The 24,951-nt window shown below is 39.2% G+C and overlaps 1 protein-coding gene across 2 annotated transcripts in view; it reads left to right on the plus strand.

Annotated features, from left to right (window-relative positions):
* The first annotated feature begins 390 nt into the window (after positions 1-390).
* LY75 (lymphocyte antigen 75) overlaps positions 391-24,951 on the plus strand; it is a 43,541-nt gene continuing 18,980 nt past the window's right edge. For both annotated transcript variants that reach the window (XM_058809253.1, XM_058809254.1), the window contains exons 1-20: positions 391-523; positions 2,676-3,050; positions 3,953-4,126; positions 4,377-4,541; positions 5,111-5,221; positions 6,898-7,038; positions 8,238-8,426; positions 9,083-9,240; positions 10,061-10,171; positions 11,399-11,487; positions 11,821-11,993; positions 12,169-12,365; positions 13,664-13,806; positions 19,194-19,275; positions 19,836-19,907; positions 21,288-21,411; positions 22,226-22,261; positions 22,528-22,703; positions 23,297-23,361; positions 24,185-24,261. In XM_058809253.1, the coding sequence (XP_058665236.1) occupies positions 430-523; positions 2,676-3,050; positions 3,953-4,126; positions 4,377-4,541; positions 5,111-5,221; positions 6,898-7,038; positions 8,238-8,426; positions 9,083-9,240; positions 10,061-10,171; positions 11,399-11,487; positions 11,821-11,993; positions 12,169-12,365; positions 13,664-13,806; positions 19,194-19,275; positions 19,836-19,907; positions 21,288-21,411; positions 22,226-22,261; positions 22,528-22,703; positions 23,297-23,361; positions 24,185-24,261 (2,752 nt within the window). In that variant the 5' untranslated portion in view covers positions 391-429. The remainder of the gene's footprint in view (positions 524-2,675; positions 3,051-3,952; positions 4,127-4,376; positions 4,542-5,110; positions 5,222-6,897; positions 7,039-8,237; positions 8,427-9,082; positions 9,241-10,060; positions 10,172-11,398; positions 11,488-11,820; positions 11,994-12,168; positions 12,366-13,663; positions 13,807-19,193; positions 19,276-19,835; positions 19,908-21,287; positions 21,412-22,225; positions 22,262-22,527; positions 22,704-23,296; positions 23,362-24,184; positions 24,262-24,951) is intronic.

The raw sequence follows: 24,951 nt of genomic DNA on the forward strand, positions 1-24,951 counted from the left end.
TTTAGCAGTTACGCGTTCTCCTTTTCCCCCAACTGAGCTTCTAAGGTTTTTTTGGGGTTTCTTTTTAGTTTTAACTTTTCTGACCATGCGACAATTCGATCTGCTTTTCCAGTCTTTCTTCATGTTTTCCACCTTTTTTTTTTTTTTTTTTGATGTTGTTGTTAATTCCTTTCTTTTTTCCTCGTTTACTTTTCCTTTATTTTTTCTTATTTTTCCGCCTTTTCCCTCCACAGTCCCCCTCACGCTGTCGCTCGCGGCTCCGCAGCCTCGCTCGGGCCGGGCCGGCCCCGCCTCGCCCCAACCCCGGGGGCCGCTTTCCTCCTGGCAACAAGTGACGCGCGGGGGGCGGCCAATGGGCGGCGCCGGTGGCGCGGCGCTGGGGCACGGCGAGCCCGGCAGCCCCGCGCAGCCTGCGCGCCGCGGGGCACGATGGCGGGCGCCGGGCGCTGCGTGCGCGCCTGCGGCCTCGCCCTCACGCTCGCCTGGCTGCTGCTGTGCTGCGCGGCCCGCCGCCACCCCGCAGGTAAGCCGGGGCCGAGCGGGAGGCGGGTGCGCCGCGGGAGCCGAGGGTCCTTGAGCGCCCCGACGGGCGCCTGGGCGGGTCGGGGGCCGGTGTGACGGGCCTTCCGCCCCGACGGCTCCTTCGGGCGCCGCGCTCGGTGGCAAAGTCCGACTGCGGTGGAAACAACCTGGGTAACTTAGAAGGAGAAGCGAAGAAGGCAGGAAAAAGTCCCGGACCGCCCTCTCGGACCGTGCGCTTGGCCTGGGGCGTCGCGAAAGCCGGCGGCGGCCGCGGCTGCCACGTTCCCGGTGCCCACGGGGCCGGGCCGCGGCCTTTGGCCTGACAGCTCGGGGCCAGCGGTGCCCGAGCCCCGGCAGGTCCCGGCAGCGCGCTCCGCCGGCGCTGCTGTCCGCCGCTGTGTGCGCAGCGAGGCAGAAAAGGGAGCTCGCCTTTCCCGGCAGGAAGCAGGTGGAAAAGTTTCACGTTGAGCAAATTCTCGTAAGGCACAGCCGCTAGCCTAGTCAGAGCTTCTGGGAAACAAGCTGAGCCCTTCGCTAAGTTGCACCTCACATATTTTTTTATATCCGTGATAGTAACAGGCTCAGGTTGGTAGCTGAAGATGTCACTAAAACTTCATGGCCAGAGCACTGAAGTGAAGTAATTATTAATAAATTGCTGCCAGAGAGATTTGGTGAGACAGTATCAGCGGTTTTCCCAGGGAAATTTTAAAAAGTGATTTTCCACTTGGCATCAGCATAAGGGTTGCGGAGGAAGAAGTGAAAGAAGATGTGAGAAGAGGCTAAAAAGTTGTTAAATGAAATAAAAAGAGAAAGAAAATCATAAGGGAAGAATAAAAATCAAAAGCAGGTAAAGCGCAGGGTTAAAGGATACCACGAAGGCAGGTTTGGTTGTTAAAATGTCTTAGTTAGTAGGATGAAAGGGACAGTTGGTGGTGATGTGCTCCTTAAAAAATTTCACTTTAGTAGGTGGGTGACTTACAGATTCTTCTTTACGGTGTGATCAGCTAGGTACTATTTAAATACTTTTTGGCACTTACACAGTGGAAAATTCATGGGTACACTGGGAAGTAGTGGTAAAATTCACTGCATTAACATCACTGAATATTTTCCTCCCTGTTCAGCCAAACCTATTAGGAAGTCATAACAGAAAAACGCAGTAGGAATGTGATTGACAGTGCATTACTATTAAATACAAAATACTACTCAGCAGATTCCTTATTTAAGCAGCAGAATAATAGCCCTGTGGGTCTGGTACAGCTAGGGTCCATTTCAGCCTGATTAGTGAAAGTTCTGTACTGTGGAGCCATCTTTATTGTGGCATAGAAATAGTTTTCGGGCATTTTTTCATGGCACTTTTGCTACTGCTGCCTATAAGAAGTGTTCTTGTACTGACAGAGGTGCTAGCTTTTCTTAGTAGGGTGATCCATATACTTTTTAAATGGTACATTGTGCTTTATCAACTTTAATTTTTCTCTTTAATCACAAGCTCCGCCAGAACTGAAAATGAAACTCATCACAACTGAAAATGAAACTAGGGTCCCTATATAATTTTTAAAATTATACTCCTAATCTCTTGTGTGCTGTCTTTGGTGGGATACTCCTCCTAAAACTTTCTCCTCAAAGAAATGCTATTTAACTTAGTAGTACTGCAGCTGCACCCACAAACTGGTTCATATGTAAACCTCTCATGTTGTGTATCATATAGGATACACAGTTTAGAAAAAAAGTGTTTAGTAAGTTAATATTATTGTTAATTACATTTTATGGTGTCTGTTGTGTGTGTTACTGTGTTCACAGATAGGCATGAAGACAAGATTCTTTACCCAGTAAGCTTGCAAATTAATCAGGGGCTGATGCAATCAGTATATGTTAAATATAGAGGAAGAATTCTTGTTACTAGAATTGGACTTAGAAGTCTCATTTGTCTGTCCTCATTTTATAAAGACTTGGAAAGAGGTCTTTTTCCAAAGAAGTTAAGACTCACTAAAGAGCAGGAAAATTCACTGTGGCTTCTACAAAAGAGGGGGTTTTACATACCAACAGCAGTTGTGGTACTTCTCTGAAAGCATTGCTCAGAATGTGATTACCCTTTTAAAAATGAGCTTCCTGTGAAAATGATACTGAATCATAGCCATATGTTTGTTCTTACACAGGCAATGATGCTTTTACCATTCGCCATGAGAAACAGAACAAGTGCATACAGGTTCAAAACTCGCTGCTAGTCATAGGTGACTGCAGGGACACGAGTGAAGCTTTATGGAAATGGGTGTCCCAGAATCGCCTCTTCCACCTGGGCTCCAAGCAGTGCCTGGGACTTGATATATTCACCAAATCAGTGTCTCGCCTGAAAATGGTGGATTGTAACTCAGAATTGATGCTGTGGTGGCGATGTGTTGATGGTTCCATCGTTGGTGCATCTCAGTACAAAGTAACTATCATTAATAACTATGTGACTGCAAGCATAAATACAACAGACCAGTGGAAAAGCAACAGTTCCTCCAGTGATATATGTCGGTATCCCTACCATGGTAAGTAAGTTTGCACTTTGAAGTTTTTTTTATTTGTTAAGGGCTTTTTGAGTATGTCTGAGCCAATAAGTTCTTAAAATTAGTTATGTGAAAAGATTGATCAGTAAAGCAGTAGAAAGTTGTGCTGTAGAGAGAAACTTCAAAGGTTTTTAATAAAAAATAACAGCACAATTGCAGAAATTTTGGTACTGAGTGGCTTTCTTAGCAGGTTTAAATCCCCCCTGCCCCATGTTTAAGTGCACACCTATTTAATTATGAAATACCAACCACCTTCTATCAGAACTGACACTGCCCTCCTCACCATGATGGGAATTTTCCTGTTAGCAGGGTTTGAGGATGTTTTCTTTGCTGGTAGGCTACACAGTCAAATTCAGAGCATGCTGCCAGCTGACAGCCTGCTGGACTGTGAGCTTTGGTATGGTAGTGTGTGCACTTGCCATGGAAGCCAGTCTTGTCTGAAACCTCATGCTGCCTGGAAGAAGTGGTGAAAATGTGCTTTGCCTTTTCCCTCTCCTGTATGTGTTGATTGTTAAAAGTCCTTGTTTGGTAGGACTCTGCAAAGCACCTGGATTTCAATAGGACAATGAATTATCTCTGTCTTACCAGGATGGGGGAGACAAGTTTCTGCTGTTTCTCAGAAGAAAATGTACAGAAAAATATTTCTCAATGTAGTTTTTCAGTTCTGGCATTGCTGGATATTATTGTAACAAGAAGATATGGTATTTTAAGACCACAAGTGTGATTTGCATGCATTTAGGTTAACTGTGTCTGTACAAGAAGTAACACTGATTTGCTGTATTTTCCATGTCTAGCAAGGGGAATGTATTTACTTCTTTATTTTATTTATTTTTATATATATATATATATATATATATATATATTTAATTATTCTTTTTCTGCAGAGGTTTATACCAAAGATGGCAACTCTTATGGTAGACCCTGTGAGTTCCCCTTTCTGTATAACAAGGTTTGGCATCATGACTGCATCCAGGATGAAACTCACACGGGCAGGAAATGGTGCGCCACTTCTGAAGATTATTCTCGAGATGGAAAATGGGGAATCTGCTTACAGCCAGGCACGTTGGGCTTCTAAACAGACATCCTAAAAGCATTTTGTCACTTTGATGTACAGCTCCACCCTTGTGTGGCTGTTAAGCTGTGTAAAAGCTTTTCTGTTGCAGCGTTGGCTTAAACTGCAAGTATTAGTGATGACCAATATAAAAACCAATAGACCCTATATATGATATTCAAAACCTTTTCTTTTGAAACTTTCGTAATGTTTCTGTATAGTTGTAGTTACAAGTACCTTCTGCTTCTTTTAAACAGAGGATGGTTGTCATGATAGCTGGGAACATGATCCAGGGTCTGAAAATTGCTACCAGTTTAATACACAGTCTGCTCTTTCTTGGAAGGAAGCTTATATTTCATGTCAAAGGCAAGGAGGAGATTTACTTAGCATCCAAAACACATCTGAATTAAGTTACATACAAGGTAGGTGTAATTATTCACATATGAATACTGGGAAATCTTTATAAAGTGGAGGCAGCACTTTAGTTTCTGTCCTAAATCTCCAGGGCAAAAGTTGATTGTACTTCAAATATTTTGGCTTTCATTTGTGTAGCAAAATTAAGGTACTAATCTCATTTTAGGGAGTTATTTAAATTTGTTTGTATGATTTCCTTATAGCAGTTAGGTGTTGTTTATATTGTTAATGAGGAATATCCCCAAAATCTTAAATACAGGCCAGAGTGGCAGTTGTTGTTTTAGCAACATGTTACTCTCTTGCTATGAAATTGTCCTCCCTGATGTTCAGTCTTGACATGGAGAAATTACCCAAGTGCCTTTGGGACTATGAAACCAAAGGAGAAACACCTGAAGACACTGGGAGGGAAGGCTTGAGTGGCTTAATTCCTCCTCAGTTCAAGAAAGTTTGCATGCCCAATTATATTAGCAATCTTTCTTTCCTGAAATGCATGCCATTTCAGAATGCATTTTCAATTTAGAGACCAATAAAGGATGAGCATTTTATGCTAATTGTTTTCTTAAAAAAATATCTCTAGGCAAGGATGACATTGCTGAGGTCTTCTGGATTGGCTTAAATCAACTGGATGTTTCTGGTGGTTGGCAGTGGTCAGATCACAAGCCTTTGAATTTTCTGAACTGGCATCCAGGTACTGATATTTCTGATGGTATTGACAATATTCTCAACAGTAACTAGTATTACCTTTTTTTTCCATCTCATTCCACTTTCAGAAGCATCTTTTTCTCCTAGCCAGCAAATCTTTTTGTTCTCATTTTATATTTACAGCTGATTAGGTTAATAAATCTCTAAAAAAGGTAAAACTTAAATAGTATTTTTGAAGTCCATTTTAGTAAAGTACACACAGCTTTCCTAGCTGCTAAATTTCTCCTCTCACTGTCAGAATGACACTGATTTCCCTCAGATATTCTGATGAATATCTGAGGGAATATGATTTGTGTTCATGCAAGGGCTGATGTTACTTAGAAGCTTAACTTGGGTTTTTAAACTTCAAGGTTGCCTAAATGTCAAGGTGAAGATGAAAAGAGTAAAAAACCCTTGAAAAACCTTTTTTAATTACTCCAGAGGTGCTGGTAAGATTAGTGAGACTATTTGGAATTTCCAGGATGAATTTGTAATGTTCTCACAAATATTTTTTGAATCTATGTGTATTTGAGAATCCCAGAGTCTTAGTCAGGAATATTGAAGCTAATATTGTGCTGTCATTCAAGCTGAATTTGAGCTTTTTTTAAGTGGAATTCTCTTTTTTCCTGTAGTTTCTAAAGCAGTGCTGCAACTGGAATTCTGTGAAAAGCTAAGAAGTGGTTTCTGTTACTTCTTTGGTTACTTGGCCAAGAAATTTCTGTGGGATTTTCCAAATGCACTCTGTCTTTTGGAAAGGTTAAGAACTTTACTGCTTGTACTGTTGACTGAACCTTCTTCTGGAGCTGTGACCACACTGTGGGACTGTAATGCAGAGCTAGAGGCCAGACTATCCTGAGATACAGTGGCATAATTTGGTCTGCAGTCATGGCAGACATATTCATGTCTACTCTCTTGTGAAAGTATTTACTGGTTCCTTATAGGAATTTTGATACCTGCAAGTTGAGCCCATTAGTTTTTCCTTTCCCTTTACTGCTCTGAAAAGACCCTGTCCCTCTATTCTCTTTCATGGAGAACTGAGATTTACCCTGAGCCTTTTTCCTGCGAGCCTGAACTAACTCAGTACAGGAGGAGCTCTGTGTAGGTCACAGCTTGGGTTTGCCTTGAGGCTCAAAGAAAAAGAAAATCAAAAAGTTCCATTGGAAAGGGGCTCCAAGGGAAGCTGAAGACTGAAAAAAGAGTTATTCTCTGTGCTGTTTCAAATCTGGGGCCTTGTCTAAGGTTTCTGTTATGGTAAAGGTTATGGTTAGCATTGAGAGAAAGTGCAGAACTGTGTTTGGAGCGGGGGTGGAATGGGACTGCCAAAGGAAACTGAGGGCTGTGAAAATGGCTCTCCCCTGAGATATTTCTAGTCTGGGAAAGTGCTCAGCCAAGGGTTTCTTGTATTGTAAATAGAACATTCCTCCTGATTCTATGATTAAACATTGGAAAAGAAGTCAAGATTCCTTGATTCTGAAACCTTCTGTCTCAGAAAAGACATTCTGTGTGACCTGTGCTAGGACAGCTGCCCTCAGTTGATGCAAGTTATGTTCTTCAAATAAATACAAGGAGCCATACTATCCAGAGTCTTATTCTTGTATTGAACACCAGTAGTGAAAAGAAGCAGTCACTGCCTTACTGTGTGATAACTTGTGCTGTTATGTTTTTATTTGTTCCTGTCTATAGATGTGCAGAGTTCATCCCCACTGGATGGGATGAGTTGTGTGGTGATGAATGCTGCTTCAGGGCAGTGGCAGAGTTACCACTGTGGGGCTCAGCTTCCATATGCTTGCAAGAAGTCACTCAATGAAGTTTCAAGTGTTCCAGGTAGGACAGTTTGCATTTTTGAGTTTTGTATGTTAATGCAAGTATAATGTTCACTTATGGAATCATTCTTTTCCCTCCCAAGCCTTTTCAGGCATCTCTGCCAAAACATTTTCACAACAGCTTTGGTTTTTTAGCAGAGCAGAAGCAAACTCTGTTTCTTCAGTGTCAAGATGATGCATCACAAACAGTTTTCATTTTTTGCAGCTTTCTCATTCACACATAAAGCATTTTGCAGCAGTCCTGCCCTTTTCATCACATTTTTCTCCATGGCTTGTGCCTTCTTTCATGTATTACTGGGAGTCTGGAACTGGCAGTTGCATCCCAAACCTTTCCACCTTTGCTTTAAGCCCATTTCTCTTGCTCTTGGTGTGTATTGACATAAAGTGGGACTTACCTGGGTCTTGGATCAAACTCTGTTAAATTCAAATAGAAGCAGTCAGGTAACCTTACTGTCCTCTGAAACCAGGCCAAGCACTGAAAATCAGAGTGCAAGAGTTGGTAGTTTGCTCAGTGTGTAATCTTTACTCACCCCGAACAGCTCTTAGAAGATAATTCCTTTATCTCACCCAACACACACATACAGAGGCCTTCAGTGTTTACAATGACGTGTAACTGCTTCCGTGCTTTTGGCCATTTATCTACACCTGAATGTCCAACCCTTCCCATGGCCATGACCTCTTCTATGCATGCTTTGGCCTTACCCAGTTCCCAGGGCTCTTCTGCAAAAACTTTTAGTGAAACGTAATTGTCTTTGAATGACTCTTGAATATCTTGAGAAGAAAAAAATATTTAAAACTAGGCATTTGTTGAGTTGTGTGTTTCTTTCCTGCAATGAATCAACTTGATTTGTCTTCAGTTGCTTTTGAAATCTTGCTTACAATTACTTTTGAACCTTTCACTTACACTAAGACCAGTTTAATGTAATGCATTCTTGCCTTTTGCTTCCATTCCCACTAACTTCTTTCCCCTTCACCCTACTTCAGGCCCCAAAAAAATATTCTGAGTTCTCCTAATGCTGCATTGAAGTCTATTTGTTTGGCTAAGCTGTGACCCTTTCTTTCATGAGCCCTGAAGGGATATGAACACATTCTGATTGCTGCCTTCTGGCTATTTTCAAGGGGCTGCTGACTTTAAAGCCAACCCTTTGCACTAGGCATTGTAAAACAAAAGCCTCTAATTCCATTTCTCTTCATTATTAGAGTTTTGGAGACACCTGGACACTCGGTGTGATCCAGGCTGGCTCCCCCACGATGGCTTTTGCTACATGCTGATAAACAACCAGGCACCTTGGAGTTCAGCAGAGGAATTGTGCAAAGCAAATAAGAGTAATCTCATCAGCATTCACTCATTAGCAGATGTGGAACTGGTTGTTACAAAGCTTCATAATGGTGAGTTGGGGTAGTTGTAAAGGTCAAGCACCAAGTGCTGCACACCATAATTACAAACTGCTTTCCATGTTCTAGCATACAGTTGTCATAACCTCTAGCTTTTAAATGTGGGTGTTAAAGCTGAGCTTGTACCCAGACTAGTGTTGAATGTTGCTGTGCAGATCCAGGCCCCCTGTGTTAGGACTTGTTCTGGTTCAGTCTATTAATTTATTTATTTACTGGGCTAACCTGCTTCTAGTTTTGTAATACTTTGTGCTTAATTTGCTCATTCAAAGAGAATAGTAGATGGTCAATATTTTGACTGCTGAGTCACTGCACTAATAAATAGTACCAATAGTGTTTGATGTTATGTCTTTGCATACACTCTAAATTTGGTTGAGGGTATTTTGCTTTTTTGCTTTCTTGTGTGTTCGTTTGTTTGTGGTTAGGTTTCTTTCCTGTTTGTTCCTTCTCTGTTAAGCTTACTCATGGTCATGTGAGTATAAGTTAAGAAACAAGATAACAAACATATGGTCTCTTCTCACTGTAAGAAAAATGGTATCACTATACTGCTGCACAGTGTGATAAAAAATTTAATTTTGCTAATAACACATTGCTTTCCTGTTAGTTTGAATATTATATTGAAACAAAAATGTTGTCCTAATTTTAAATTACAGATGTTGAAGAGGAAATTTGGATGGGTCTCAAGAATGATGATGTGCCAACCTTGTTCAAGTGGTCAGATGACTCGCCTGTGGTTTTCACCTACTGGGATCAGAATGAACCAAGAGTTCCCTTTAACAGCACTCCCAACTGCGTGTCATATTCAGGCAAGGTAGGAATACAGTGCTGAGTTTGGTTTTTAGTTGGTATTTTTTCATCGTAGTAGAGGGAACATTGGTGTGTGTGAAAGTCAAGGAGGAGGATAAAGCAGCTAGCTGATCTTATTTCTGGAATAATCTTTAAAATACATTTTTCTACAAGTAAATTTCTTAGAATTATTTAGCTGGAACTTCATAGCTGCAAAGAATGGAAGAAATGACTCCTAGCTCTGAGACTAATGCATTGTTGGCCAGACTGTATTTCGGGTTACTGTATTTGTGCGTGTCTCTGGCAGAAAGGTGGGAAGGAAGAGATATCTGTGTTCAGTCATCTCCCAGAGTAGTTTGGGTCACCCAGTCTGAGGATGGAATGTTCTAAAAAGGGTGTTGGTGAAGAAAGGAGGTCACTAAGAGTGGGAAGCAGGCTGTATCCTATCCTGCAGATTCATTAGAAAAGTGGAGCATGCATTTGCCTGCTGTGTCAGCAGCCTGGCACTGGAGTTTGTGCTCAGCTCCTCTGAGCTGTCTCTGAGCTACTTCCACATTACACTGAGCACACCTCCTGCACCCATTCCCTTCCTGAACTAAGAGAGTTTGCACCACCCTGACCTTTTCTTTCCTTTCTGGGTGTGATCCAGAATCCTCCCATCTGCATGTGTGTCAGCTTTCTCTCTCCCTTCCAAACATGTACCTGTGCATATAATCCAGGGCATCCCACCCAATATCTCTACTGGAGGCATTTTGGCTTTCTCGCAATGGAAACAGCCCCTGAAAACACAGAAATTCAAAGATTGTTAGAATTTAAAATATTTCTTTTTCCTTTCATTCTTACAGCTGGGACAGTGGAGGGTCAAATCCTGTGAAGAAAAATTGAAATATGTTTGCAAGAAAAATGGAGAGATTTTGAATGAAACAAAATCAGATGAAAGTTGTTCATTGGAAGAGGTAATAGGAAGCCTCTATTTCTTTTATTGTCATTTAGCTCTGAAACTTGCTTGAAATCACTTACTTCCTCTACTTCCATTTCTTTCTCGTCTATTCAGTAAAGTCTGTGAAACATTTTTTCTGAAAAAGGACATTTACATAGCATAAACCAAATTTCACATTCTTCTAAGCAGACTCAGGATGTATTATCAGTTTGTTTATTGATGAAAGTATTATGAGTTTGGACCCAGGAGAGGTTGTGTTTTATTTATTTATTTATTTTAAAGAATTTGATTTTATTAGAAATGTTATTGATAACACCATTTGTTCTGTTGTTTTTGCTCAAGTTATGTTTTAAAATTTAGAATAAGCATGTGCAACATAAAGATATGCAGAGGTTGTTAACTGAGATTATGTTTTCTTGCACTTCACTGGCTCTCATTTTTGTTCTATGACTTGAATTAATGTGGGGGCTTTTTTGGTTTTTTTGTTTGGTTTTTTTACAGTACGACATCTTATTGCTTAAATAAAGCTCTTGTCTTTTGAGCTAGCTTGGGATGGTATTGCTAGCTATTTCAGAGTTACTTGGTTCAGTTTTGTGTGGCATATTGCTTGCAACAGGAAAGATGTTTACCCCTTATCTTTCTTTCTGCATGACCTTTTTACTCTGTCTTTTCAGAGACTTCCAGCACATAGAGTTACAGCTTTCTGTGCTATTCAGACACCAGTGGCATTGCCAGACTAGAAAAGAGTTAACACATTAATGGTTCTTGAAATTTCAGTGTAAATATGGGAAGAAATGTTTGAGCAATAGAGAAATTTTTAAGTTCACACATTTTCAGTATCAAGTATTTTTCTCAGAAGTAAAGAGATACTGGTGTATGCCTCCCTAGTATTCTTGTGTTTGAATCCTGGCGTTGGTGGAACAGCATGAAAACTCCTATTGTTTTGAGTAGGACTGGGCTGTTGCCCTTGTGTTTCTTTGTAAATGCAATAGTGGTCAGAAGACTCTGCCCAGGCAAGCTAAAACAGTGGTGTATTTTATTCCTGTGGCCGCATTATTTTTTACAACTGTGAATCTGAGAGTTGATGATAGTGGACCTTGTGTGCAACACAGTGCATTTCTTTCTTGTATATGCTGTGCCAGCTTGTGGGCACCAGCCACTGTTGGCAATGATTTATTTTCTCCTGTAGGTAATGCCTAAATTAGGTTGTTTTGTATAAATGTGGGTTTTGTTCTCTAACCAGGGATGGGAGAGACATGGAAACTACTGTTACAAGATTGATAAAATGGAAGTTTCATTTGGAGCCCAGTGCAATCTTACAGTGATGAACAGGTAAAGCACATTTGTAATTTATGAGCAAGTTTAAATCACAATCCTGGAGATAAAATCAGAGATTAAAACTGTTTTATGATAACTAATGGTTTATAAAGAAAAAGCAGAAAGAGAATTGCTTTTGCCAAGAACTAGAAATGTGTAACAATGGTAAACCTACAATGTGAAATCTTCCTGGAAGTATGAGAATTCCCAGCTTGCTGACCCCATGTTGAATATGGGACTTCCTGGGTGACTGCTTGAACTGACTCATGTAATGTCCCTGATTTTTAAGTTATCTCAGTAGTTTGGTATCTTTAAAATATTGACTCTGATTAATCTGTGAATTTTCAGATTTGAACAAGAATTTATTAACAGTCTAATTAGAAAGCACACAAAAGTTGAAGAAAAATACTTCTGGACCGGTCTGCAGGATATCAGCCAGTCAGGAATATATTCCTGGGGTACAGTGAATGGAGAAACACCTGAAGCTGTGGCATACACTAACTGGAATTCCATGCAACCAGGTACATTTGAAAAATAAAAACACATAAAAATACTGTCCTTTTCTATTGAGCAAGCACTGGAGTACCATGTTACAGAACTCCAAGCATGCAATAAAGTAGTAATTCACAATTATGTCGGGTTTTTTTGGAAACCAGCCAATGGTTTTAAATGTGGTTTTGGTGGCTCTAATTTTAGAGTTTTCGGGAGGATGTGTGGCCATGTCCAGTGGAAATTCTCTTGGAAAGTGGGAAACTAAGGATTGTAAAACCACTAAAGCATTTTCTGTCTGCAAAAAATATATTGGGAAGCCCAAGGAGCCAGAAGTGCTCCCAAAGCCAACTGATCCCTGTCCCCCTGGGTGGCATAATGGATCCGGCCTTGCCTGCTACAAGGTAAAATGTTATTCCTGTTTGATGTTAATTGCTGATTACTGCCTTGGAGGAAGTGAGTGATCAGATATTTTGTGGGCATAGCAGCTCTTGAGGGCATTTTCAAGGTGCTCTCACCAGGAGAGGGAATTGGTATTGATTCAGATTGACTGCCTGTAGATACTGCCCTGCATCATCCTCTGCCATTCCTGGGAGGTGCATTGTGCCTCTTCTGTGGGCAGCTGACTGGGGAACAGCACGGGCCCTGTACTGCTGCCCTCAGGCATGCACAGACACCTGGTTAGGGAAGGAAAGCATTTTGCATCACCTTCCCTTGCCCTTTTCCTTTCTGTACTCCAAGAGTATAGATGGGAGAGGTAGGATTTTCTCTTGTTTGAATACGACTATATAAAAACATTCAGCCTCAGTTGTATTTTACTGTTTTGAGGTGACCAGTGGAAGCAAGCAGCTGTGCTGTTTAGCTGGAATGGCTTAAATAAAATTTTATTTAGAAATGCAGGGTTTTTCCTTCTATTAAAAATTAAATCAAGTTAAAACTGAAGCTGTTCATTGGATTCATTATTTTTTGACTCAGTGTCTGCAATGAACTGTTTCTTGTAAACAGCTCATACAGTAAAGTGGGGAAACCCAGATTGAATAACAAGGGTGTGGGCAAGCACCCTGAAGGGATAGGTCTGTGCTGCTGTGCAGCATAGCTGTCCCATAGCTGATGGACATGACAGCTGGCCCTGGCACATTCTCCACAACTGCTGTTGACCAAATGCTGCATGTCTGTGCAGAGATCCAGCTGATGGGAATTGTCTTGGACTGAAACCAAGGGGATCAAGTGGATGTGTTAGCTGAGGTGTATGAGCCAAACTTGCACCTCAGATGTGTACAGGTTTCCAAAGGGTGTGCCAAAGAACTTTCTTCGTGCACAGCACTTAAGTGAGACTAGTTTAAGTGAGCATTAGGCTTTGTAGTTCACCATAAATTTGAAAGAACAACATCCCTTAAAACTTATAACTTGACTTGCAGTTATGGAATGAGCTGGCTGGTGGTTTCTAAAATCTTTCTGGTAAAGAAAAGCAGAGAAAGTCTGTCATGTGGAATATGTTGTGTTTGAAACAAATTTTGTCAGCTAAACTTCAGAGTCTGGCTGCTGTCAAGCAAACTGAAAGAAAAAATGTTAAAAAGTCAAGTTCTTTCCCTATGGAAATACCAGTTATTGGCTCTCAGGTGGCCATATTTTAGTAGAACAGGAGTGTTTTAAAAATACTGCCTTGTGTCATTTTCTGCTCTGACATTTGGCTGTTGTGAAGTTCTTCCATAGTGAAAGAGTGCTGCGAACCAGGACCTGGGAAGAGGCAGAAAGGTTCTGTGAAGCCCTTGGTGGCCATCTGCCTAGTTTTAGCCACTCAGAAGAAATTAAGGCACTTCATTCTATCCTGAGGAAAATGATCAGGTAACAAACTAGCCATGTTCTGAAGTTTTGATTCTGCAGTGGCTCGCAAATGCTGCTGACCACAAATGGCAAATACGAGATAGTGTGTGCCACCTGCATTTCCCACAGAACACTTTGATGAGGCATTTGAACTCCCTTGCTGGGAAATGTCACAGGAGTACAGCTTGGGCTGATATTTCACAGTGCTAGAGGCAGCACAGGAAGAGTAACTGTAATAGAAAATGCTCAAAGCTCAAATCTAAGTCTGTTGTTACAATAAATTATTCCTTCTCTGTGTTGAATTTTGGCACACCTAGACAGTAAATGTACTTACTCTTTACTGGTACATTCTTTAGAGATGAGTTATTATTTCAGTTTTTCAAATACATCTCATTTTTATTCATGAAATGCTTCCTGAATAAACTGGGTGCTAACTTTTGAAAATGTGAATAATGTAGTGTCCAGCAATCTGGTTGGCACAGATCCTATTTGGCATAGCTACACTGACACTATATGGGCATTAGATGGGTGTGCTGACTGTTCTGGTATCAACAGATTAAATGCTAAATAATTTATGATTTTATAGCTTTATTTTTAATCAAATGAACTGTCATTGCAAAGCTTTATTAGGCATTGGTGTGTTGTCAGATCCTTGTGTAATATGGTTTTTTTGATTGACAGTCTGTTTTTGCAGAATTTTTTACCTTCTAAAACTCAAATGCTGCCAGTTATGTGATGTAAATTTTTTCATCAACAAACTAAATCAGGATTATTGCAGAAGCTGCCAGCATACAGCAGTGATTAAATTTTTAGACCTGATGACTGAAGTGGTGCCTTCTTGAGAAACCAGTGAACTTTTTTTAGAAGTGCACAAGTCATGAAGATTACTCAGTGTTTATGTTAATAAGAGACAAAACCAAACTTGTATGCTCTATATATAGATAGCTTGGCTTATGTAAAAGCCACTTGTGATTCCTTTGCTAAACTGGCTGAAGTCCCACAATAAAAATCAGTGCACAAATGATTTCTAGCTGCAGACCTTATTAGATGGTTTTGCAGTTACGAATTTAGTTTTAGTGCACCTAATCTACAATGAAATGTGAATAGAGAAGTCACATTTTCTTTTCCTATAAGTACTTGGAGCTGCTTTTCAGCTTGAAGACTGTCTGAGGTATTAATTACATTTTCTGTTAGGAGTTTAAAGGTGGAGACTTCTGTCTTTCCAGGAGGTGAGTTGACACAAAATGCTCCTGCATTTCCCATAGTTCAGAAATTTCAAACTTAGTCTGAAAGCTGATAAGTCCCAGTGTTTCAATATTATTCCAGCAGAACTTAAAATGAGGGGCAATATATTGAGTCTGGTAGAAATTGACTCTGCAGTTAATGTTGCAGTAACTGCTCATATCAAATATAACTGAAAACACAATATTTTCTTCTGGTCTAACCCCTTTCTGAGCACTACAGAACATTCTGAACTGAAATACAACATAGTTAATATTGCCTGAGGTATTTTAAATAATGTTTGTTTAGATAACATGATGAATTGTTGAAGATAGTTATGCTTTTAAATTACTCAGAGGTGTTGATTACATAAAATATTTTGGAGGTCAGGTGTCAAGGGTAGTTAATATAAAAATCAAGCTCATTTGAGATAGGAAGCCATGTGAATTATTTCACCAGGAGCAAATACTTTAGCTAACTGGGAGAAATCACGCTAAGGTGATATTAGATATGATTAGCTGCTGGAGTGTGCTGGCATGCAGTTTGTTCATACTCTCTGTATTTATTCAGTGCAAACTCCAACTTAAAGCATTCATTCAGTGCATTCATTTCAGTGTGGGGAAGGAGCCACACCTCGACTCTCTTGGTTTCAGGTTTTTTCCCCTTGCACAGTTCTCTGGTGACTCATTGAGAGTTGTTTGTTTTTAAATGTTAGCAGGAGTCATTTTGGTTCACCAGGAAAAGGGCAGCTTGCCTAGTCCATTCTGTTCTTTACTCAGATTCCACCTTAGAGTCAAATAAGAGCCAGAATCGCTCCAGCCAAGGCAGGCTATTGCCATTGGAAAGGAAAATAAAATTTGCCTGCCAGCCTTCCCCTCTCTGGAAGAAGTAGGATAACCTCTTTTGGCTTTAAGGGATGTGATACAGACAGAACAGATCCAGTTCAGCTACTTCCATTCTTTTTGGACTGTGTGAGCATTCTGCATCTTATGGCTGGTAGCAATGCTGGACACAGGAGGAGAAGCAGCTTGGACTGGTTAGAAGCAACATTTCAGCAAGGATGCCTTACTGGAAAGAAATCCAGGTTGCCTTTTATATGAACAGCTCTGCTGCTGTAATTTATTTGGTTCTAGAAAGCCTCACAAACACTTGAGTTTGAAAGAAAAAAATCACCTTAACAGAATGGCCAAAACAGCAATAAAGCTGAGATGCAGGCTGTAGTAATTGCATTAATTCAACTTCTCTTTTCTTCCACTCAAAAGCAGGTAATTAGCAGGATGTGATTTAACTAGTGCAGTAGCCTGTTACAGCAGGGATAACAAGGTGACCCAATGGGCTTCATGCAGAGTTTTAGGCCAGCACTGTCTTAAATTGCACCACTAAGGAGTTGGCCCAGATGTATACTTTGCCTCTTGTCAAGAACTAGGTTGACCTACAAGCCCTAAAAACTTCACTCTTAATCTTGTGTTGAAGCTGTTATAAAGGACAGAGAAAATAATTTTCTATTTTGGTAGTTAGAATATGATCAGAAAAATTACAGGTTTTTAGTCCCTTTACAATCTGAACTGTATTTATTCACTCCTGCAGTATTTGACTTTTATGAATGTTTAGCTCTGTGTAAAGAAAAAACAGCAGTATTCTACAGGGAATGCTAGAGATTTAGGGTCTTTCAGTGTCAGTGTGGAGTCCATAGTAAAGCACAAATTGCATGTATGTTTTAGTTTAAAACTCAGGATACTTTAGGTTTTTAGAGACAGTTCCAGGAGTGTAGCTCAAAGAATACTCTGTCACTGAAAAATCCATTTTGATATCAGTCCGCAGGATGAATTTTAATGCTTTGCAATGAGGAGACGGATACTTGAAGCACAAGCAAATTCCTTGCTGCCAGCTTAATTGCAATAGAGAGTCTTAATTTATCTTTGTCTTAAATAGTTGGTAGAATTCTTTCTTATGATGAGATGACAGTATAATTTCAGAGGGTTATCAGAAGGCTTTACTGAAGCTTAAAAGTACTGTCAAGTGTAGTGTAGCAGTTACTAAGTTACTCATGGTCATGTCTGAACAATTCCAAAAGAAGCAAAAGAGATACATTAAAGCTTAAGAGCCCAGTCAGCTGAAAACATGTTCTGTTTGCAGGCTAGTGATTGTAAATTGGGAGATAAGCTGGAGAAATTCTTGACCTGGAACCTTTCTTGTTTTTAATTTATTTATTTTATAATAGCCAAATATAAATTGAAAGAGTTTGAAAAATTGCTCTAGAGCCTCAGGTAATTACTGCAAATTGTTTCAAAATGAGTGTCTCAAATTTTCTTTTTAGTAGATATTCCTATGTAGTGATTAACTGCTTAAACTGTGCTAAGTCTGTAGGTGACATTTAGGACAGGATCTCTGCTTCTTAGTTGGAGGAACAGCCACAGAAGAATGAACTCCTAAAGGCAAATAGCCAAAAGTCACTTAGCTGTTTGACAGCTGTGGACGTTTGGCTCACAGTTTTCCACTGCAGTGGTTTGGGGCATTTAAGCTCTTTAAAGCTCTTTAGTTGTATCATTGAAAGACTAAAGATTGATCAATATGATAAAATCACACTAAATGATCATACTGTCTCACCAGTGTCAGAAAACTATTACTGGAGTTGAGAATAAAGAAAAAAAAAAAAAAAAGATCTGTTGATGCCTGGTACTTTCTTCCTAAAGGAAACTTTACCAAGTAAAGTCCTGTTGCCCTTCTTGGGTTTCACATACTGAGCTCACAAACCCTGGGTTAAGCTGTTTCGGTAATAAAGTAATTTTCATAAACTTTCCAAATTCTGGCTTCAAATCACAAAGTTTGTCAGCACTACTTTCTGGGGAGCCTTTTACGAACTCTGACCTCTGCTGGTCAAATGTCTCTGTCCAGTTTTGAGCTTAAATTTATTTTTGAGTTGTGGTTCCTTCAGATGTGGTGTTCTTTTTGCTCAAATCACTCCTCTTCTTGCAGGTCTAGTCTCCTAAAATATATTACAAAGAATAATTGTATCCTTTCCCTGTCTTTCTTTGGGAAGACTATACAAGAAAATCCTTAATCCTTGTTAATAGCCTAAGCTCCTAATTTCCTCAAATGTCCTGTGTTCCTTCTTTGTATTTGGTGCATCCTGATGGGATGTTGCTCCTGATACAGTTCTGCAGGGGCCCTGCAGTTTGGCATCAGTGCTTTATTGTCAGACCATCTTGGTGAGGGTGCCTTTTCCACAGCTCTTTTGCAATAGGGTTTGGTGTAGTCTGTGATTTCAGAAGAAACTCATGATCTTTCTCCCCTCTGCTGCTTCCAGCTGATACAGTCATTCAGAGCAGTGTCTATTGACTTTACTGGGCAGGGTATTAGATTGGAGTGAGGTATCATAAAGTTCAGTTTATGAGCCCTGCACACTATTTAATCTTTGAGAATTTGCAGTACAAAACTAACCTTGCAGTTGGACTAGCACCTTTATCTTTGTTACAGCATCTTTAGATTCATAAGCAAAATATTATTGTAAAGGTTCTTACTACAGATTTGAGTATTTACGTTGTAAACCTGTTTTTTTCAGGCAATTTTGTATCTTTGAACATAACTGAAATCTTAGATTTAAGTGTCTGCTGCTTTTGGAAAATGAGGAAGTAAAATCTAGGAAAAAACCCAGTTCTGACAGGACTAAAATTTCTACTGCCACTGGTTGATGCAGCCATTGAAGTCAGTGGTGTTAGGTGCTGATTTATGTCTGCACCTCATTTGTGGGGGTTCATAATTGAAATAGGTGCCCATGTTTAGTGTGTTTATACCACTTACAGAGTTAAGGAAAATAGGCCAGTTCTTTGAGTAGAAGCTTTTGTGTGATTTGAGGAAGAGTGAATTTGAGCTGATGGTATTTAGGAGATAGCCCAAGGTGTACAAGAGAAAGGGAACCAAACTATATAAACACCCTGTGTGTGATTCTGGAAGAGACCATTATATCAAGTGACAGCAGATGAAGTGGTGATGCAGCCCACAAAAAGTTAGTTTTTTTCTGTACAGAAGAGGTCCCAGCCCTTGTGTCTATTTTCTCAGTGACTTGCTACAACTAAAACCTTGGTTTTGCTGCTTGTTCCTAAATAATGCCATGCCATAGGTCAGTCTTCCTATTAAATGAGCTGAACCATATGCTTGGCATAAGATTGTATCTTGTTTATTTACAGCAATGACAGATGGGTCTGGATTGGAATGAATAAGAGGAGTCCTGATTCTTTGGGAACCTGGCAATGGAGTGATAACAAACCAGTAAGTTAACTTTTAATCAGGAAATGTCACATACTGATTTGTTTCAACTAGGACTACATTGAAAGTAAATTGATAAATATCTTAATTAAAATTTGTCAAGTCTTTCAACAGATTAATAATTCAGAAGAAAGTTGTGTCATGCAAGCAGATTTCCAATTAAAAACGTATCTTTAACAAGGCTAACCTGATTTCCATCTCCATTATATTAAAGTAATTTCACAGAAATGTAGTATGTAGTAAACATCCAAGAGATGGTGGAGAAAACAAAGTGTCTTCATGCCACAACAGAAGGAAGGGTTTATCAGCTCATTTCCTTGTCAGACTTTTCCAAAAGTATCTTCCTCGCTGTAATTGCTTTATTTGTCTGAAATTGTGAGTTCTTCCTCCTCCCCTCCAAAAAAACAGACATGGAGACTCAAAACTGAAGGACTAACTGCCATTCAACACATACTTTAATAGTAATAAACATAATGGGACCCCAGGTTTGAAAGGTTATCTCTTGGGATTGCCACAGCAGAGTGTCAGATGCTGATTCTTTCACCCTGTCACTCATCCTGTAGGTAACCAGTGTTGTTATGCCACTCGACTTTCTGGAAGATGAGTATGATACAAGAGACTGTGCTGCATTAAAGGTTAGTTTCAAGGTTTTTAGTAATGTGTGTTTTTACTTGGAAGTACTTGGAAAAAAAAAATTTTCCTGTTGTAAACTGAATTTAGGTTTAGATGTTTTCTAAGGATAGTGAAAAAGCTGTAGTGTTCCTTTTATCAATCTACACCTATTACAAACTTTCCCTTAATTAAGTATTTTTATGAGACGAGTGCTATGCTAATGATAACCTTTCATAGGACTTCTTTTGTATCTTTTTAACTACAAACTGTTTCAGTAACAATGCTATTCTGTATTGCATAGTGACATACTATGGATCTCTTGTATATTACATATAATTCTTAAGGATGTGTCATGGAGTCGAAAAGAAAAAAGCACAGAGAGCCCTACCAGTAACTTTAAAAAAATCTATACTAGCTTTTCTGAACTGCAGATTAAGAAAAAAATAATAAAGCCTGAAGAGGAATGCAGTAGCCAGGACAGAGCATGTGTTTGTGTTTATTGTGTGTATTTCCTTGTTTACTTGTGAAATAGACTGTATGTTCTCTGTTGGTTTCTAATTTCAAATGTCAGACCTCAGCTTGATTCCTGATTAAGCTCTTCAACACTTATTTTAGTCTTGATGGCATGAGTTTTAAAATAGCCTTTTATTTTTCTGAACTATCATCTGACTTTTTGCAGTACCTATCATCCCTTTTAACCTAAATAGAACCACCTCTGCTTTTAGGATTTACTGGGGGAAAGGATAATTGCATCCCTTTCCTTCTGTGCACAGCCATTGCCCTCATTTGCTTTTCCTGTGTTCATGACCCCAGACTGGGAACCTGGTCAGTATTGAGCTCCTAAAATTTTAGACCTAGGAGAGCACTTTGAAGGGAATGCTGTGAACATAGTAACTTTCCTCTCCTGCCTGCTAGTTATAGACATGCCATTTCAGTAAATGATAAAGAATTCTCTTTACTGGAGACACCAGCAGGAGTGAAGTCAGTTCTTCAAGCTTGATTGTAAGAAATAATTTTAAATAAGAATGATTGTTTCTGTGCCAGTTCTTTTCAACAGAAATGAGATTCATTTCAGGGGAACAAGTTGCAATAGATAATTTAATAATAAGCATCTATGAGAGACTGGGCACTACAAAAACCCTAAGAAACATTAGTTCTAGAAAAACCACCTGTTTGTGTGTAGATGACCTTAAGCCCTTTATGTAATTGCTTCACAGCATTAGCTAACATGAAGAGTTATAGTTGAAGTTATAGTTACTCTTTTATTTGCAAAATAAATTGTGTGACTAACAACACAGTAAAATACACTAACTTTGCCAAAGGACCTTTTTATTACAGTTTAATTTTAAATTTCAAAGGCCTATGCTATCCTAATTCAGTTCTCTGTTTCTATTTATATGCAGACCTCACAGTTTTCACGGAGATCATTCTGGAGATTTTACTTCCATGAAGCCAGAGACCTTGAATTTTACTTCAGGCCTTTTGATTGTGAAGCTAAGCTTGAATGGGTCTGCCAGATAACAAAAGGTAAACTGCAGTTACATCCATCTGTTCATATAAGGAGTTTAATACAATGAGTTGTAATTATTGCCCTATAATAGAAACTTTGCAAACAGCATTTTGTTGTTTCCTCTCTGAGCTGCTAAAGAGGACAGTACATTAAATGTCTCACTGATGTCACAATACAAACAGATGTACACTTAGAAAGTGACCCTGAGGAGAATGCAGTATCACTGCTCATGTATTCTTTCTAGTCCCATGAAGTAAGAAGTGGTTTCTTGTGTGATGATATAAGCCACTGAGTTGCAGCATTTGTGGACTTGACTTAATGGTTCTTAGTGATATTTTTAACTAAATCACCACAAGTATTTTGGGTGTACAGTTTGCTTCAACCTTAGGTCAACGAGCCCTCTTCTTGTAAAACAGGTGTACTAGCTCCTCATTGTATTGAGGAGTGGGAATACAAAAGAATAGCATGGCATATCTGCACAGATACAGGTTTTTTCATGCAGTATGTAATCCAGTAGACTTTTACATTTGGGTTGTTGATTAAAAGGTGTATTGGGATGAAACTTTCTTGTTGGGGTGAGATTCTGGTGGAAATACTACTTTGATGCTTGAGAGATGAAAGAACCACAGATATGCAAGATGGAGGTATGCAGTACTCCCATTAATTTTATATTGGCTAATTTTAAACTATTAAGCCCGTGTATGATTTCATTCTCCTTTTTTTCATCATGAATGCTGAGAAGTATGAGTACTAACCATCACTTCTATTATTGGTGGCCGTAGTGTTGTTAGAAAGGGAATTCAGTGACTTTTCCTTTTTTCTTCTGAACAGGTAGCACTCCAAAGACACCAGAGTGGTATATACCAGGTAATTTGACTTCTTTTGTATTTTTCCACTATGCTATAGGGTTGTTTGTACTCAGTATCTTTTATTAGGTTTGTTACATTGCTACTGCAATGCCTGTTTCATTCCAGAAAAGATTATAACTGATGGAATTTGGTTTTGAGAGAGTTCAAAATGCAGAGCATTGACTCTTCCCAGTGTCAAATTGAGATTCCCTAATAAATTCAGAAAAAGAAAAGATTTGTATTTCAGAATTCATTTCTTACTCATGTGATATTTCTTCTGTGTAGATGAAATTGGAATTCATGGACCCCCGCTTGTTGTTGATGGAGCAGAGCTGTGGTTTGTACCAGAGAAAAACCTGAGCTACCAGGAAGCTATTTCCTACTGTCAGAAAAATGATAGTGATTTAGCCTCTGTAGAGTCTTACCCAAAACTCAGGACAATACTATCTCAAATAGAAAAGGTAAGGGGGTGTAATCTGTTTTCACAATTACTTTCCCTTGCAGGGAAATTTACTTGCTAAGTTTTCCAATATAAGAAAATGTTAATCCTAGTTTCCTTATTTTTCTTGTTGGTCTGAATGGTTTTCAATTGTATCAAATTGTAATTGTATTAAAAGGAAAAGATGGGATAAAAGAGAATTATTTTAATGGCAGTCTGGTAAAAGAATTTTTAAATTTAAAAGTAGGTTTAGCAACACTAAAAAAACACAAAGCTCTCTGAATGGGGAAGAAGTGTCATAGCAGGCCCACCATGCAAGCATCCCATTGTCTGCAAATATTTCACTAACAATTGTGCTAGGTCTTAATTTTGTGCACAGGACAACATATAGTTTTTCACCTGGTGAGAGGATTTAATTAGAAATTCTGGATGGTCTGATATGGAAGGGGCTTGTGTTGTTCATGGTGTAAAGGTACATTCTTGTAAGGCATCTGAGAAAAACATGTCAAGTTTCGGTACCTCTGTGACTAATTTTGTCACGTTCTATGTTTGGTAGAGTCAGGAGCTCTTTCTATGTGGGTTGTAAAATACTGGGTTTTTTCTTTCCTTCCGCAGTTATCAAACAGCGAACAGAAGTGGTGGCTGAAGTTTATTGATTATGGCTACAGCTATCATTCACCGTATGTAGAATAATTATGAGTTGCTTTATTGTAAGCTTTATTTTGTGCTTTTTAGGAATTGTTAACTAGAGTAGTTAATTCATAGGAATTTTATTGTAACTGAGTTAGTCATCCATTTCTTATGTGTGTTATCAGAACCTCTAAATTTTGGGCTGTTGGGCTTAGGTATCTTAGTCTTGTTGTGTGAATCCTTGAAATGTGTGATCCTAATAGCTAATATATTCCCTTGATCTTTGAAATGCTTTTACTGGGGTTTTGGGCAAACTTCTGTGTTCTGTTAACATTTGGAGAACTGACCAGAAAAAAGTGCCCAGTCTGTTGACTCTGAGGATTGAGGAATACCCAAGAACAGGGAATAGGAAATTGGTTTGACATCACTCTTCTATTTAGGTAATGCCAGGAGGACTTTTCGTATAGCCTTGTAGAACTGGGATGACTCACAGCAACTCTTGCATCATTCCCTTCTTGGCTGCAGGGAAGATTCATGGGCTTCTTACAAGGAAAGTCCTTCACTTTCCAGAATACTATAGCAATGCACTATTGTGAAAAGGAAACGAGAGCTGTTTCCTATTCCCTTCACTTGTCCTGGCAATGTGCTGTGATTGCAGCATGGTGATAAATAACGTCATTCTGCGCATCTCAACACAGTTAATTTGGGCACATAACTGCTGAACCTACCACATATTTATTTCTTGCCTATTTTGTGTAGGGCATCTAGAAACAGTTAATAGCCAAATTTTTGTTTGCACTGACACTGTTGCTATCAGAGTTTCTCTGTGAAGATCACATTGGATTGGAGATTAACTGAAATATTTATATCCAGTTTACAGCTATTTCCACGCTTCCATAATAGATTACTGAGAGATTGCTGGTATATTTCCAGAAAGAACTGGTATAGAGGTAAGGTTGTTTTTATTTTTCACCCTCTGCTATTGTTGTATTATTTGAAAAGAAAAAAAGTAGTAATTACTGTTCTACCCAAACTCTTCTATTAAATGCAGATCGATACCAAAATAGGAGTGAATGGCTTCTTCATGATTATCTGATTGACTGTTGAATCATTTATTACTTCCTCATGGTAGAACCATGGTAATATTTCCTAATGGCCAGAAGGAAACCTGAATTCAAATGACATTTTATTTATGATAGCTTGTCACTCTTTTTGCAACAGAAATTAATTAGGTGAAATCTGGTTTTGGTGGTTACCTTTTTGTGTTTATGCTACATATTCTGAGGTCTGGAGTTTGTCTGAGAGCTGTCAGTTAGAGAGGTTAACTCTGTACTGCCAACCGTGTACAAATCTGGAGACACAAATTCCATTAACTGTTGGAGTCATATTGTAAGGGATAGACAAAGTAATGAAAAAGCCTCCTGGTGGTACTTGAAGTGTATTGCTTCCTTTCTTCAACACATTTATGTTGAGGAAAATGTATAACCTCTAGAGAACAAGAAGCTCCTCCTGTCTTCTACCATTTCCATTTAAAGCATGTTTCCCCCATTATTCAGTTGGTTGCTGCTGAACTGTTTTCATCTCTGTTAGCTAAAAAAAATTGCTCTAGACCAGGAAGTCAGTCCATTTATGACTGCAGG

Source organism: Ammospiza caudacuta, chromosome 8, assembly GCF_027887145.1.
Source record: "Ammospiza caudacuta isolate bAmmCau1 chromosome 8, bAmmCau1.pri, whole genome shotgun sequence".
NCBI classification, from domain to species: domain Eukaryota; kingdom Metazoa; phylum Chordata; class Aves; order Passeriformes; family Passerellidae; genus Ammospiza; species Ammospiza caudacuta.